The sequence below is a fragment of the Polistes canadensis genome, unplaced genomic scaffold (genome assembly GCF_001313835.1).
Source record: "Polistes canadensis isolate GaletaPanama2010 unplaced genomic scaffold, ASM131383v1 scaffold_219, whole genome shotgun sequence".
NCBI lineage: Eukaryota > Metazoa > Arthropoda > Insecta > Hymenoptera > Vespidae > Polistes > Polistes canadensis.
This window is the reverse complement of record NW_014569766.1, coordinates 203299-220858: the sequence shown is the minus strand read 5'-3', so window position 1 is coordinate 220858 and position 17560 is coordinate 203299. Positions and strand designations below refer to the sequence as shown.

At 35.7% G+C, this 17560-nt stretch overlaps 1 protein-coding gene across 1 annotated transcript in view; it reads right to left on the bottom strand.

Annotated features, from left to right (window-relative positions):
• Nucleotides 1-6086: 6086 nt before the first annotated feature.
• LOC106790167 (POU domain, class 4, transcription factor 1-like) overlaps nucleotides 6087-17560 on the bottom strand; it is a 47718-nt gene continuing 36244 nt past the window's right edge. The window contains exon 6 of the mRNA XM_014754900.1: nucleotides 6087-6643. Within this exon, the coding sequence (XP_014610386.1) occupies nucleotides 6461-6643 (183 nt within the window). The 3' untranslated portion in view covers nucleotides 6087-6460. The remainder of the gene's footprint in view (nucleotides 6644-17560) is intronic.

Genomic DNA, 17560 nt, shown 5'->3' with positions numbered 1-17560 from the left:
GCTTATTTAGGTAATGATAAGGTATAATATAAATTCACAAGAAGCGAGTAGTGAAAATTTGAGATTGAAATTTAATTCGTCTTTAAAGCCTGTTTTTCTTTCAACAATGTTCGTAATTATCCGTTCTTATCTCTCCCTATACTTTGAAAATCAATGTTCTGTTAGTCGTGCTATTCTATCAGGTCTAATCTACGGATAAAATTTCAATTTCGTACATTAATTATTCGCATCTCGTGAATTATTACATTGTCTAGTTAGATTATGTAATTCTACCTTTTTTTAGTTTAACAGATCAGTAAAGTTATTTCATGAATTAAAGCATTACATGTTTTAACGGTAACATATATATTGATATGTTAAAATAATTGAAGGTCGTCTAAATACAAAATAATGCTATTTTCAAAAGTTCAAAATCGAACGAGATAAAACCAATAAATCATTCACGCGCGTCCTTCCATATTGACGAATGAACATTCGATTTTCCATTGTTTCAAATTTTACGTTATCTGGTGCTGTCTCACGCTTACGTTGCACAACCATCGCACACGATAGTTTTCGATAAGGGGATCGCGTTAACCGTGACGCGAGTTATCGTATCGAGATCCGGATGTAGTGTGAATAAAAATAAATATTTGATAAAGTACTACGCGCGGGACACATTAAAATGAGTTTTGTTCGCATTTGAATTTTCTACCCCCCACCCTCTCTCTTTTAATATTACATTTGACGATATTGAGTCTTACGTTGTCAACAATAAAAAAATATTATTCACCAGATAAATAATTATTCTAATTACTGCTGTTATTTGATCATCCCCATTTGAATATATCCACTCTTCCAACATTTTTTGATATCTTATAATTTAAATGAATAATATTATATAGGATGATTCATAAATGCATTCCAATAATTAAGAAAAGTAATTCTATATACTATTATTAGTAAAAAGAAAAATCTTATACGAACGTTATCGTAATTTTTGAGTTACGAATGTCCCATATGCATGCCACTACTACTATATATTGGAATATTGAATCCTAAACTCGTTCAACAATACCAGGAATTCTTGAAGTAGTCTCTAATCGTAAACACTATTCAATTGTGTTGAATATACAGACAAGTTTTCAAAAGTAAGTTAAAATTTCCGATAAAAAAAGCCACTAACTGCCAAAATTGTTTTTTATTTCATAACAGTAGCAATCGTAAACGTTACAAAAGATCAAGACGAGTAAAAATATACTTAATATGTTAACACGTTGAATGCCTTGAGAATTACCAGTGACCGACAATAAATCTGTCTTCATAGCACCATGGGGATCACCGGTGCTATTATATCGTTTTACATTTTAATCTTAACAATCGACGATCGTGTCCCTACAACAAAACGTGAAACTTGGCATCCAAAGTGTTTGGAAAACAAGAATATAATCTATTTTTACAGTGAATACATATTTATATAGAAATATTCCATTTATAAATAATAATATTGTGACACAATACAACAAATAATAAAAAATAAATATACTTTTGAGAAGGATCGACATAATATGGGAGAGTTAAAATTCAATAGAAAAAGAAAAAAAGGGATCTCGTTCCTGAAACGAAACGTAAAGGATACAAATTTGTTTACAAATCGTTTTTAAGTGTAATAATAGACCAAAAGAATAGAAAAAGGCATCTCGAAATCACAAAAGAGTGAAAGAGAGGGATAAAGGACTGTGAGAAAAATGAATAAAAAGAAAAAAAGTAGCAGGTGGTTTTAAATCGCTCATCCGTCGACGATGATAGAGTTAAACCTAACAATAAGATGCGTAGGTTAGAGATGATTTACCTGAGGGCCACCACCCACGATGGATTGGTAGGCTGACTGAAAGACGCTCCCCAACTGCGTGAGGCCCTCGTCCTCCATCTGGAACATTATATCGGTACCAGGAGAGCCATTGTTGTTCAGATTATTGTTGTTGCTCATTAACTTCTCCGTGTTGCCAACGTCACGCAGTATTGTGTTTGACTGCATATCTTCACGGGAAGGCAGGATTGTAATATTATTACGATGGGCGATCGAGGAATCCAAAAGGATTGAAAATCGAAGAAGCCCGGTAAGATCAAGCGTCATAAAAGTGACGTCAAATCTTGAAGTTCGAGTTGTCACAAGTAGCGTCCACCACTCTAATCATTGTCATTGCGCGTATTCGCGGCTTGGCGCGAAACAGAAGCCAATAGAAAATGTTCACAAGTAGTCTCACAAGCGAGATAGAAAAACGGAACGCGCGAACGCACGAAAGAGAGAGAGGGAGAGACGCTAAAGGAGGCGTCGACTTCTCTCTCCTCTCTCTCTCTCTCTCACTCTTTCTCTTTCTTTCGTTTACCGGCACCACTACCAACCACGTCGTTGAAAACTCGCGGGGCTCGTCGTTAAATAACCCAGCAACTATATCGATAATAATAAGCTTCGCTTTTCGAATCTTTTCACCCTTCGTCAAAGTTCCCAAGTTGTCTGTTGGGAGTAACCGGGAAAAGGAAAATAATCAGATAGAAGTTGATAAATAAGAAAGACAGAGACAAATAAAAAAAAAAAGAAAAAGAAAAAAAACAAGGATAAAAGAAGGAAGAAAAGATTCACGAGGAGTTCGACGTTAATCGATGCGTCGGTACGAGTCGGTGATATAAAATCGCGTCGTCGTTGCTCGCATGGCGTCCAACAATTTTGAGGTTAGAATCTCGCACTTGTAGAAAAAGCCGGCAAATTTTACAATTCCAAACAACACATTTTGTTATCATCGATTTCGAACATAATATTATGATGAAGATAAATATCACAACGCGTCACTTATTTTGTTTCTTTTTCTCTTTATAAAGTCACCAATGGCAAAAAAAAAAAAGAAAAAGTATAAATGCGAACGAGTCAAAAAGATATCGCATAAACTTTAAATTAAAATTGAACACAAATCATATTCGTTGTCAATGTATGTTACTTATATACTCGTCCATAAGATAAACGTTATAACTATCACTGAATTTAAGAAACATACGCGAACATATCTCGGTACTTTGAAGAACGGAGGAACCGTTTCTTAATCGATCCGAACGTATACGGAAGAAGAAGAAATAGCAATAGCAAGAAGTTAAGTACGTTTAAGTATTCGAGGAACAAGAACTTCCTCCAACGAACTGTACGACAAGACTGACGCTACGTTCGCGAGGGGAGCCAAATCCGCCCTCCCCCACCCTTTAACTCAACACTGCTATGCTGCCGCTACACGTCGCGCATCTTTACCATCCCCACTATTTGCTCTCCCCACCATTCCCCATATTCACTGTCGTGTACTCGCTCCTACTTCTTCCTATCATTCTTTCTCTCTCTCTCTCTCTCTCTCTCTCTCTCTTGTTTTCTTTCTCGCTCGTCTTTTCTCCCTTTCTCTCTATCTATATATCTATCTATCTATCTATCTATCTATCTATCTCTCTTATGTTTCCCCCTCTACGTCTCGCCACCCCTTTGGCATGCATGGCTCGCAGGAAGCAACCCCTAGCGCGAAGGGCCACCATTTTTGCCCGCAAAGCACGATGTGTAACTACGTGCGTTTACATGTGTGTATGTGATGTGGTGAAAACAGAGAAGAAAAAGAGAAAGATGGTTAGAGAGAGAGAGAGAGAGAGAAGCATCGATGGGGGCGCATGTAACGTCGATGAGATGACGCTAGTGTGGGTGACTGACTCGCTCTCTCGCGTGACCGAATATCTACGTACCGTACCGAAAACATCGGCCCACTTGTTGAGTCGAAAAGAGAGCAAAATACGAACGCTAAAAACCTAACTAACTCGTCGTATGTATAGATTTGTATTCTTTTCATTTTCTTTCTCTCTTTATACCGATCGATTTAATCAATCGTAGGTAGATAAAACCATCCTGAATTCGATAACTTGTAATGAATAGATAAGGCGATAATATTTTTTAATACAGAATTTGGTCGAGATATAATATCCAAAACGTTTCGAATTAATAATCTAACCTTTAATTTGACACGTCAGCGATTAAGATTTTTTTTCTTTTTTTTCACGAATTACAAACAATCGGTATGATTAAATCTGATAGATTAAACACTAGAGAACATTTTATGTGATACGAGGAACACTATAAATGTAGATTCGTTGCTAAGTTTTTATATGGAGAAACATATGAGGTATTTATATTATACAGGGAATAGGAGAGGGAAGAGATTGAGGAGGGTAAAGAATAAATGTTTGAAAAACTACAACGAACCGAAAAGAAAATTCGGAACGATGCTGCGCTACTGCTATTGCTGCTGCTACTGCTGCTGCTGCTGTTGCTTACTCTTACCGTTGTTTAAACGAAAATACTCGTATTTCATCGAAGACGAAATCACAAGCTGATCACACACGTGAGCGAGCGAGAGAGAGAAGAAGAAGAAGAAGAAGAAAAAGGAAATGATTTTGGAAAGGCTGTCCCAAGAAAGACAAACGAGATCTCTCCGTGGCGCCAAGGGTGCCTCGTTAGTTGGAAATTCGTGAGTAATTTTAGTGTCGTACCCACGCCCCGTGCGGCCGAACGTTTATAATTACCCAACCTCACTCGACCTAATCTAACCCACTTGGCAAACGGGCGAGAGTTCCAGTTTTCCTTACCTAAAATCCGAAAAAAGGTAAGTACTCGCGTATCGCGAGATGTTCGCAATATCTTCGAAATCTATGGTCTTATTTCGTGAGTTTGATTGAATTCACATTAACATCTATTTTAGTTAACGAAATTGAGGTAACAAGAAATGGAAAGGGAGAGAGGAAAAGAAAACGAAAAAGGGGGGAAAAAAAAATATAGAAAAAATGTGAGAGAAAGAAATAAAGACATAGAGAGACAAAAAAAAATACAAAAAGAGAAAGCAGATAAAAAATATTAGTAAGAAAAAAGAAAAGAGGAAAAAGAATAAGAGAAAATAGACGAAGAAAGAAAGAAAGAAAGAGAGAAAGACTATATAATCTTTCGATCCAGATCGGAAATAATTGTTAGGGAACGTGAGAGAGCCGGAAAGTTTCTTAGAAAGGTTTGCCCGACGAAAAGTTTCGGCCTTTCTAAAGTTTGCCAAGTTAACGGAAGTTCGATTTGCTTCGATCACGGCTCGATTTTTCCTTCGTTCCAAACTCGACGGCTTATCCAAGAACGATAACGATCGTCTCGTTCACGAGGAGGATTAATCGGAGGAGAAAAGTTTTGGAAAGGCGTAATACGTTGCGAAGAAGACGAGAGCACCGCCGAGGAAACATCGATAAAGATTACGTAACGTTTAAGTACGATCGATTGTAAGTAAAGCATATACATACATAATATCAATTGAAATTTTAATTATTAAAGAGTGAAGGGGTGGTAGGAGGGAGGGAGGGAGGAGAGGGGGAAGCAGGTTAATAATTAAGATGAAAAATCTAAAGCAAATTGGTCGTTCTTAAGTAAAGTACTTTGCAGGCAAATATTAAAAGAGGAAGGGAGGTTGTGGTGGTGGTGGAAGTAGAGGTCGAGGTGGAGGAGGGAACGAGGATTCTAAAACAATGTTGGAACGAGTTGACATCAATTGTCAGCGACCGTTTTATTGAACGCACTTGATCTCATTTCAATCCAACTTACGATCTCGAGAAGAACTCTAATGTAAGACTGAAATAATTTCTCTATAAGTAAAGCAAGTATCACTCTTACCCCGCCCCCCTTCACTTCTCTCACCATCTTTTCTTTCGGGTCTTCTTTCTTTTTTTGAAAGACTCGGTGTCTCATTGTTTAGTGATCAAAAATTTAAATCTGTCGATCGGACAATTAAAAGAAAGTACGTGTATTTCTCTCAATAGTATATAACAAAAAGAAATTACAATATACAATATACAATTTTTTACTATTATTATAGTATTATATTTATTAATTATTAAAATGCCACTTTTCTGCTAAATACTGAGCGTCGTACTTGAAAATTTGACGATGCTGGAAGAACCCAGGAGGAGAGAATAAAGCTTGGATGCACTCATCGGCAATTATATTTATATAATTTACTATTATTGCAAACAGTTGTTTACAACTGTTAAAAGGCCATACTTTCGTAACATATGTTCAACAAATTTACTTGTAACTTGGTACCTGATTATAAAATGACTTATTATAGTAAATATCAGAATATCTATTGAAGCAAAAGGTTCGACAAGAATCTTGTGTCATCAGTAAACTGCAAGTTAGGTTTTTTTTTTTGTAAATATTTTGTTATTTTTCAAAGAAAAATTCTAAGAACGGAATATACCTTCAAATCATTCCCGAACAGACTTTTTCCCTTCAATCTTTGTCTTTTCCTTTAAACGTGCCCTCTACCACAATTTTCTATTTTTCACGTAGCCTCTTGGACTAAGCTTGTAGGATTCCGGAGATCATTGACCGGTTTCCTGAGTCCTGCTTTTGGAGATGCCACTTCTGCTAAATGCTGAGCGTCGTACTTGAAAATTTGACGATGCTGGAAGGACCCAGGAGAGAATAAAGCTTGGATGCACTCGTCGGCGTTAATATTGCTGCTGTAAATCTCGAAGGGTACTCCTCACATTTCTCGAGAACCTCCAAGATCTCTGCCATACGGTTTCCATGGCTATCATCGCGAAACATCTTTCTCGCAAAAGAGAGAGAGAAGATATCAGAAAAGTTGAAATAACCTCTACGAAGGAGTAAGAGTTTGGATAAAAGAATCGATCCTGGAAAATTTCAGCTTCAATTCTTTCCACGATCTATTTGTCAGGTACATACTAATATTTATGAATCATATTTTTCAGCTATTGCTCTAATAAGTTCTTCCGAATATTTCTTTTCTTTTCTTTTCATTTCATCGATTTAAGACACACATCGTTATGGTCTTGCATCATTGCTATATTGCTACGTTAAATTATCTCGAAAAAAGATGATGTTATTTTTGTTCATTATTATGTATAATACCTATGTCATTTATAAAATACATACGATAAATTTATAACGTTAATATATGCATATTAATATACTATAACTGTTGTACGTGTTTTATGCGGAATTAAATAAATGCTCTTCTATATTTATTTAGTGAATATTTTAATTATAATTATTGATAAATATTTTATACAATAAATGGTCACAGTAAATATGAATATTTTGTTTCGTAAAAAAAAAAAAAAAACAAAAAAAAAGTAAATATCAGTACCAAATCGTATATTATCGTTACGATATATTGTTTATACTGATATTTTAATATAACTATATCACTTAAAATACTAACTTGATAAAGTCATACAAGCTGATTAACAATTCAAATCAGATTGAAATTGGTCGCTTAAAAATAAGAGGGGTCCGTTAATCAAATAAGAAACGTTAAAAGAAAAGAGAGAGAGAAAAAAAAGAAAAAAAAAAAAGAAAAAAAGAAACTAAATTCGTATTCCTTGATTCAGGATAGAAAAGGATTTCTCAAGAGGCAGCTGGGACTATCAAAGTAAAACGAAACAAAAGAAGAAAAAAAAAAAAGAAAAAGAAAAAGAAAAAAAAAAAAGGAAAAAAGGTCGGATCATCTCGAGGTATTAATCGAAAAGTGGGCCACTTGGTGGGCGCTGGCGCATTGCTAACACAAGAAGAAGAAGAAGACGACTTCTTCTTTCGTTTTGCGTTTGCGATGCCGCGGCCGCGGCCGTTTGAAATGAAAGGTGGGACAAAAGTGTGAGACGGAGAGGTGAGGAAGAGGAAAGAGAAAAAAAAAAAGAAGAAAAAGAGAGGCGACGTAACATTACTCGAAGACGTTTCATCATTGGACGTGCAACAAATAATTAGGTAACCTCGTCGAGCCAACTGTGTAAACCGTGACTCCTCCACGCGATCGACCATACTCTTTCTACACCTTGTCCGCTCGTGTAAAGACGTCCGAGTTTATGAAGAAGAACAAGGAAGAAGAAAAACAGAAGAAGAAGAATAAGAAGAAGAAGAAGGAGTAGAAGAGAGACTCAAGTAGGAACGGTCAGAGAGTGGAAAGAAAAGGTGAAGAGTCGTCGACCCGGACGACCCTTCTTCTTCTTATTCTTCTTCTTCTTTTTATTTTTTGTCTTCTTTACCATCGTTGTCGTAGTCGTTGCCGTTTTACGCGACCCCCGTTCAGATAAAACCAAAAAAAAAGAAAAAAGTAAATAAAAGAAAAATAATAAGATCGTGAGTTTATAGGTTAGATGTGCTTCTCGTCTCGAGTCTTCACGAAGACTGAACAAAAACCGAACGACGCAGCGTGTCTCGTGCCATTACCAACAACTGTCTCCTCCCAGCTGGGAGGCTTAAGCAACTCTACGATTAATATGAATTACCCGTTTGGTGATAAGAAAATAACCATGGAATTACTACGCAAATTGTATAATAGAAAGATAAAGATAGAAAGAGAGAGAGAGAGAGAAAGAGAGAAGAGAAATAGAGAAAATGTGAATAGATCGATTCGATCATCCCCTCGAGATAAGGTAGGGCAAAGCCACTGTTTGAGGGTCCATTCCTACATACAATATCCAAAGATATCATTGGTGGTAACTCGAATGAACAGAGAATTCGATAATCCGATTCTAATTTCTAAAACAAAGAGAGATCGCACACGAGCCAAATGAGAGAAAGAGGGACTAGGAAAGGGGTAGTAAAAGTGCGTAACAAAACCAAAGTTTATATGCGCGCGCATACACAGATATTCCCTATTCCCTCTCTCTCTCTCTCTCTTTCTTTCCCCTTCATCCCTACTATCCCTTTCTCACTAATTCTCATCGCGTATACGTGTGTGTGTGTGTGTATATGTGATAGAGAAGGGAGAGAGATATTCTCGTTGAGGTGAACTCTAGATCCCAAGTTTGGTGGGTTTTAGAGGGGACGGCAAAGAAGAGCTGAAATTGGGAGCGGGGGCAGGGTTCCACCCTGGAACACATTAACTGCAGGGCGACGGGGTATATAGGGGTGGACTAGGGGCCACTCCACTGGCGTAAGTAAGCCGAATGGAAAACGGAATTGCTCGAGAGCGACCAATGGAAACGGCTTAATCTGCTCTTTCCTGTGGAAGCGTACTTAAGTATCACCTTGTGCCCTACGTAGGAACGTCTCGAGTACTTCCTCTGAAGATTAACAAACGCGACCGATAAATGAAACCGAAATCGTTACGTTACTTACAAATAACGCGCGAGAAACATACGGATTATTCATTTATCTCAATAAAATAAATAACGAATCGCGAAATGATTCGAACAATTCATATATCAATTTGTATTTATTTGATCAATATATTATTATTTAGTAAAATAAATGATCAATATATATATATATATATGAGTATTTTGTTAAATATAAATGATAATTTATCAGTATTTATAATATGATTTTGTCAGGATTACATACTCTAATATTTTATTACAAATACTAACATTCTATTTAAACTACTGACACAGTCTTTGCATTACTTGGCCATTTATTACATTAAATATGCACATTCTATTATAAATACTAACCATTTACCAGAAAATACACTTACCCAATATATAATATAATCTTAATAAAATAATAAAGAAGAAGAAAGAAGGTTACAAATACATATATATAGAACGTAACAAAATGACACAGATTAGAAATGATAGAACGATAAATAAGACGAAGACCGAACCGGGAAGCTTCATCGAAGAAATCACGACCCGTGGATCTCTCGATGAGTTTAAACAGTACAATATATCCTTCCTAATGAATTCCTTTTAATTTGTCTGACATAGAAAGAAAAAAAGATAAAAGATAAGAGAGAGAGACAGAGAGAGAGAAGAATAGAAGAGGGTGGGGTGGGAGGNCCTTTGAGTTCAAGGAAATGCACTGTAGTTGCGGAAGGAAGGAAACGAGACGGAGAGAGATAGGAAGAGAGAGGAGGTGGGAGGGGGGAGGGGGGAGGGGTAAAGTTAGATTGTAAGCGTCCGTCGTCATCGTTGTCGTTGTAAGAGCACTGATATTAATCCTGATTAGCCTTAATCGAGGCTACTATAGCGGTGTATTTCCTCCTTCGATCGATTCAACCAAATATAGATCGGTTTAACGAATCTCTAGATCTCTTGAGAAATGATCTCTCATACATACGTATATGCTACTTACGAATATATTTGTGTGTGTGCGTATGTGCGCGCGACAATAATAACAACTTTTTTCCTTTTATTTTCCTAGCAAAGCGATCCTCCCTATGTTAGTGAACATAACAACAAAGAGGGAACCTCGAAAGCCAAGCTCGCATATGTGTGCCTATGAGGCGAGTGTCCTAAAAAGGATACGAAAGGCGAGTACCATATAGGTAAGTATGACCAAGAGTAAGAAGAAAGAAAGAAGAAAGAGAAAGAAATAGAAATAAAGAGAGGAAAACAGACAATCTCGTTTGTTCAGATCGATCTTTTTTTTTTCTATCTCTCTTTCTCTTACTCTCTTCCTACCGTATCCCATTCCTGTCGAAAGTATCGAGTCTTATCGATCGTTCTGCTCGACAGACGACGATTTTCACGAAGGAAAAATGTCTTCTCTCTTACTTTTCTATCGATCCCGCTTTACCGCTATTATACGACCATTCTAGGACTAACTTTTTGCTCTCTTAAGAAAAAAAGAAAGAGAGAATTAGGAAAATGAACTTTTATGAAAGCACAATTCGCCCTCGTTCCAAGAGGTCAAGAATCTTTAGTAAAGAGTCCGTTTTGAGCTCTCGCGAAATACTCTTCAGCCGAGGTAAGGTAAAATTTTTCCCTCGAAATTTAAACATTTCTCTTTGTTTACACGTAACAGCTTTAATCGAGAAAAAAAATGGAAACGTTTGCAATACGTTGGTTGGTCGAGTTTAATGTGATATTTGATAGATTTATTATTAATAGAAAAAAAAAAATTATACGAATTTATCATCACTCTTTTTGTTATCTTTATCAAGCTCGTTTTAAATAAAATACCTAACCTATAACCCATATGGTTATATACCATATACATATATATATATATATATCTATTTTCAATGACGAAAGAAAACAAATGAAGGATCACAAAGAAACGATAGGGATAGGGAATAAAGAATAAGTGTTTTTGTGGGAGAGAAATTCGTTGGTAAAAGATCCGTCGATATCCACGCCAATGGGTCAGGTCATAGCGTGGGGTGACGGGAGTGCTAGTAGCGTAGTTAGGGGTGGTTCGATAGGGATGCTTTAGGGTGAGATTTAGTACCAACCTCCGCCGCTTAGTCTACTCATCCCATGTATAGTGTGCCTAGTGTATGTTCCAAGAGCCGAACTATAGTCGATACTCACGAGAGGATATCGCTATAAAATGTTATGTCAAAGTCTTACCACTCGTCGCTGTAAACCCCCCCCCCCACCTCCTTCCCTTACCATACTTTAATCTAATAACTTTCGATACATATTCGTCAAATCGATAAGACCAATATCGATCGTACTACTTGTTTATTGTTGTTGCTCAAATATTTTAATCGTCAACATTTCAAATTCGTTTACATTCTGTATTAAGTAATATCTTATGTAAGTAAATTTACATTTACATACTATGGAATACACAAATATAAATTGGATAGTATTTAAAGTTACATTTATTCCTATATAAACAAGTATGACTATGAAATCGCATAATAATGTATAAATATTTTTGTTATCTATATTATTTCTTTCCCCCAATGCGCCGTACACATTTGGTTAGGTAATTGCTAAAACAATTATATTATACTGAAAATACAATGATGTGATATAATTTTCTGAGAAACTGAATAGAGAATAATTTTAGATTTTTATATTTATATTCTATTAAGAACGCGAATATCATTGAAATAAATTATATTACTAATCTATGATAAGAGAGATACTGTGCAAGAATAAAATTAAGAAAGGAAAAAAACCTTTTAGTAATGAACTCTTAAAGGAAAGAGAAAATTCACATAGACCATAGAGTTCTGATTATATCGTTGATCTATTCCGATTCAACCCCACTCGCTATTATCTCGTATGGCTGTACTTAGGATACATTACCCGAATACGAAGGTACTCCGGGGCCCCGAAATTTCGATTAGTACAAGAGGAGGAAGGCACTTCACGAAATGATGTCCTTAACATCGTAGGGGAGAAGTTCAAAAGAATTATATCGCAACTTCCTGCGGCTGATTGTAAGACGCAGGTAGAGGCCCACGAATAAATGTAATACACTTGCTTGATCAATGATTTTCTTATTCTTTTCTTCAATTTTCAAAGATCGATCATTTGTTAAATCGATACAATACAAAATGTAACGATTGAATTACTAAAGTATCCTTAAGAATATACAGTATTGAACAAAAGTATTAATATTGATTAAATATTATTCCTGTAACGATGAGGTTACACTTATTTTTGGGTACGGTAAACAGGGAATATTTTTCTGTAGTTTTAACTTATTTTTGTTCTTCTTTTCTTTACTGTTCATGCAATCCACCACAACACAATATTTCACCATCATAAATAAAACATTCACATTTGTAAAAAAAGTGACACAAAAAACATCAAATAGAACTATTTGTTTATTTATAAAATCACATGTACTTAAATCTGAACTTATGAACACCACCGCCGTCCTCGTGGATAATTATCGTACTCGATATTCAGTCATTTTCAACAAGACAAATTCGACGAGAACGCGTATCTCGATCGTCCTCCTTGTATCTAAGCTTCGCGTGGAGAAGAAATAGTAAAATATTAAATTATTGATAAACAATAACACATGTCTACGACAGAAAATAATATAGAAAAAGGATCGACTAGGAATCATGTGACAATTATTAAAGAAGATGAAATAAATACTGGCAAAAAAGATAAAGAAATGATGTACACAAATTATATAAGAAAAAAAAAAAGAAAAAAAAAAAAGAAATTATATGTAACGAGTAATGTGTACAAAATTGGGATAAAAACAAAAACAAAAAAAGTAAATACAATTAGAAGGAAAAATCAGTCGAATAAAAATTTACAATATTTATTAAATATACAACTCTAAAAAAAAAAAAAAAACAAAACAACCCACGTAACAAGTGTATAATATTGATGCCAAAAGACAACACCAAAAAATAAACCGATTAATACGATAATAAAATATCTAGAAAAATAATCCTCGTCTCATTTATCTAAGAACAATTAATTCTAAATAATCGGTAAGAAAATTTTCTTCGCCAATTATCGGAATTCCCTGGGCTCTTGGTGGCAGCAGCCACCGATGGTCTTTCACGGATATTTGCCCAACGTTTTCCGTAGCGGTAGTCGTCTACAGAGTTCGAAAGACAAGTCGTGGCACTTCCAAGAGAACGGAACGGGGGTTTGTTGCTCGTTCGTAAACGAGGAAGAGAGAGAAGAATGAGATGAAGGAAGGGAAAGGAGAATAAAACGACTCGAATCCTCATAGAGAAAGAGAGAGACATAAAGAGAGAGAGAGAGAGAGAGAGAGAGAGAGAATCTTGGTGAGGATCGAAAGACACTGAGGGACGAGGAGAGCCAAGTAAACTCAAGAACGGCGGCCTCTTTCATCCCCGAAACTTCAAAAGCCGGAGGAACTGGAGGAATCGCGCCATATGCCGCCTTTCGAAGTGCCTTTCCTTTCTTTCTTCTTCCTCCTCTTCGCGATAATAAAATTCTAATCATTCCTCTTATATATCTACCCCATGGATGACGATGCTCTCTCTCTCTCTCTCTCTCTCTTTCTCGTCGATACTTTTCCAAGAGAAAGAAAAAAAACAAAAAAAAAAAAAACAAAAAGAAGAGTAAAATAGAGTAAAAGAGAAAAAGAGAGAGAGAGAGAGAGAGAGAGAGAGAGATCGAGGCAGGTCGACGACACGAAGGGATGAGAACAAAAAATGGATCACGGTCTTCTCTCTTCTCTCGGAATTCGAGGCGGTTAATTAGGCAGCTTGTCGTCGTACACATAAATGAAAAAGCGAAAGAGAGAGAAAGAGAGAGAGGGGGGGAGAGGGAAAGAAAAAAAAATATATATATTCGTAAAATGATTTTCAAAACGTTAGCTCATTTCTCAAATCCCTGTTTACGCCCCACATACGAACTCGTCCCGTTAATTAAAAAATATTTCTACCTACTATCATCTTATATTATAGGAAAATAATTTTTACGGGACTTTTAAAGTATACCATAACGTGCGAGTTACTACGAACAAACGAGATTTGATTTAAAATTAATATGTTTGGTGGAATATATATTTAAATATTGGTTGTTGTTTATATTAGTTTGTATATTACATAAATAGTAAGTATTTATATAATAAAATATTATTATATAATATAAGCAATTAGTATTAGATTGATTAATACAGAAACACGGACAGTATTTGAGAAATAAAAATATATAAATATATATTATATTTTTAATAACATATACAATGCGATATATATTTATAAAAAATTATAATTTTAATAAAATATTATATCAATTGTTATCAATGTATAACCTTGATACAATCCCAACATAATCCTGATGCAACCCTAATCCTATTATAAATACTGACTATCTATTTAAGATACTGTTCAGCTAATATTTATATACTGAACAAATTATTCATATATACTAATAATTTATCTTACACAATATTGACCCCGAAAAAAGTAAAAGCGTTAAAGAAAGGAATTCACATTTTAATGAAGAAACATTAAATTCCTAATACAATGTACAAATAAAAGAGACCGATTTAAACGGTATAGCATTTCTGGTAAGTACACGTCGAGACAGATGATCTAAGCTCAGCACGGATGTATGGATTGTTTGCACTAGGGGTTGTTTGCACACATGATTGTAGCGGTCTCTCTCTCTCTCTCTCTCTCTCTTTCTCTCTACCCTTCTTTACCTTTCTCGCTTGAAACGTTCCTATCCTTCTTTAAGTAGCTTCAACGTGGTCCTTTTATGATTTTAAACTTAATTCCCAGATAGTATCTATTCTAGTCTCCGTATATCGCAGAAAATTGTCAATAAATATATCAACAATCTATTTAACAAATCATTTCGCACGTGCAGTAACCTATTCGCGTGTTTAAAAATTGCCCGAGACGTGAGTAAGTAATTAACTTGATCAACGATTCGCCCTCGGTCATTTTTAATCTCACCGAAAAATAATATGATAGACGTCCTAGTTTTTCATTTTCAAATTGAACACCGATACTCTACTGTATTCACCATCGAATTCGTAAGAATAAATCTGACGTGAAGTTTGTACAGAGAATGAAGAATTGAAAGGTACCATTTGATAACTGGATCTTGATAAATTTTCAGTTGTTGTCAAGATAGAGAAACGGGGGGGAAAAAAAAATTAAAAAAAAAAAAAAAAAAAAAAAAAAAAAAGAGAGAGACAGAGTAAAAAAAATACACTCAAACAATTGTTAAAGCAACTAAAACAGACTAGTCGTTAGAGGGGTTGCGGAGATGTAAGGGGTGTGACAGGATAGTAGATCTCTCGAGGATGTAGCTCTAGCTTCATAAAAGAAAAANTCTGACGTGAAGTTTGTACAGAGAATGAAGAATTGAAAGGTACCATTTGATAACTGGATCTTGATAAATTTTCAGTTGTTGTCAAGATAGAGAAAGGGGGGGGAAAAAAAAAAAAAAAAAAAAAAAAAAAAAAAAATAAAAAAGAGAGAGAGAGAGAGGAAAAAAAATACACACACACAATTGTTAAAGCTTCGATAACAGACTAGTCGTTAGAGGGGTTGCGGAGATGTAAGGGGTGTGACAGGATAGTAGATCTCTCGAGGATGTAGCTCTAGCTTCATAAAAGAAAAAAAAAGAAAAAAAGAAAAAAGAAGAGAGACGACTATCCTGAATTTCACAGGCCGCTACGCCACAAATGATGTACACTTCGGTGGTGCTCGATTTGGCTCGTATCATCCCGCACCCTCGGCTGTGCTTTGCGCGTCGTTCAAACAACGCCACGCATGTAGAACAAACACGAGTTTGGAGGTGGGGAGAGAGAGAGAGAGAGAGAGAGAGAGAGAAGAACTATGTACGACAGAGATACTATTGAATGAGAGACAACAAGTAAGAGAGGGAAAGAGAAAGAGAAAGAGAAAGAGAGAAAATAGAACATTTCACGTGCTACTGCACGCGAAACCACCCTCCTCTCTTTTCATGATTCCTTTCGAAATTTCAGAGTAAATACGAGATAGGACGAATATCCTTACATAATCGAACGTGTCTGTTTTTGAGAAAGATTTCATTTCAATGTTCAAGCTTTTTTTCCATATAGATTATATACAATCAGGATTTATATATATATATATATAAATAACAAAATGAAATAATCAAACAAAATATATAAATACATATGTATCGTACAAATTATATTTATACTGATATTAAATGATACTAATTGTAAACCAAATCTGTAGAGTCGTTGTAATATCGAGATCAAAATGGTGAAAAAAAAAAGAAAAAAAAAGAACGATTTATCGTGCATTGATATGTTAATTAGTGGAGAGTTCTCACCGTAGCGCTCGTTAATCCCCCGTGAAAACGATCATAGGGTAGGCGTACGAGTACCTACTCGAATAGAAAAGGCCGACGAACGGTCGGCACGTGAACGCATACACCATGTCTCTCTCTTTCTCTCTGTTTCTCTCTGTTTGTACGGTCTACCACCACCGTATGCGGTGGCAAGCTCTAAAGGGGCGCACACGGATAGTGGCCACTCGAAATTTCGCGCTAGTCCAAACTGATAGATTAATCGCGTAACCTCCTTGCTTCCCGATGAAAGGGCAAAGAGAGAAAAGTTGATGGTTCAGTGGACGTCTTCTACGCGCCATGGAGAAATCAGTGGAGCATGGAACAAGCCGTATGGAACTATACACCACCATTCATTCGGTCGGTCGGTCGGTCGGTCGGTTGGTCCCCTTTTCGATCTTACCAAACGATAATAAATTTAATCTCGCGTATGTCTTTTAATAATGATACGAATACAAACGAAATCGATGATATATTTTTCTTTACCCTTACCCTTATAATTCGTAAATAAAAGTATACCGTGTAGATTCCGATTATGTAATACTTCGATCAAATATTGTATATCGGATATTTATTTTGTTATTTCTCTTTGCTTTTCCATTCATTTATTTATTCTTATTTGTTAAATTTTTTTTTGTTTATTTTTGTAAATTAAAAACAACGATGGGTTAAATGTTGTTCGTCAAGAAAACACAATGGGCATCCATTCGATCCTCATTTTCCAAGCGAATCGGCCGGTAATTATTATTGATATAATACATTTCCGGTAATAATCTCGACGACCCAATTAATACTATCGACATATCGATAGGCGCAGTTGCGTTACACGCTATAATTTATCGCGATAATCCCACAATGCCCGTAAACTATCGCTCACGCGTGCATTTTGGCCGGGTGCACGGTATTTCCTGTATTCTCGAACGAACGAACGAACGATGGTTCAATGAATACCGTTGTAATCTCTAACGATGCAATAAACAGTCTTTCTATTAGAATGGCTTCGCGCCTCCAAATTCTCAATCTA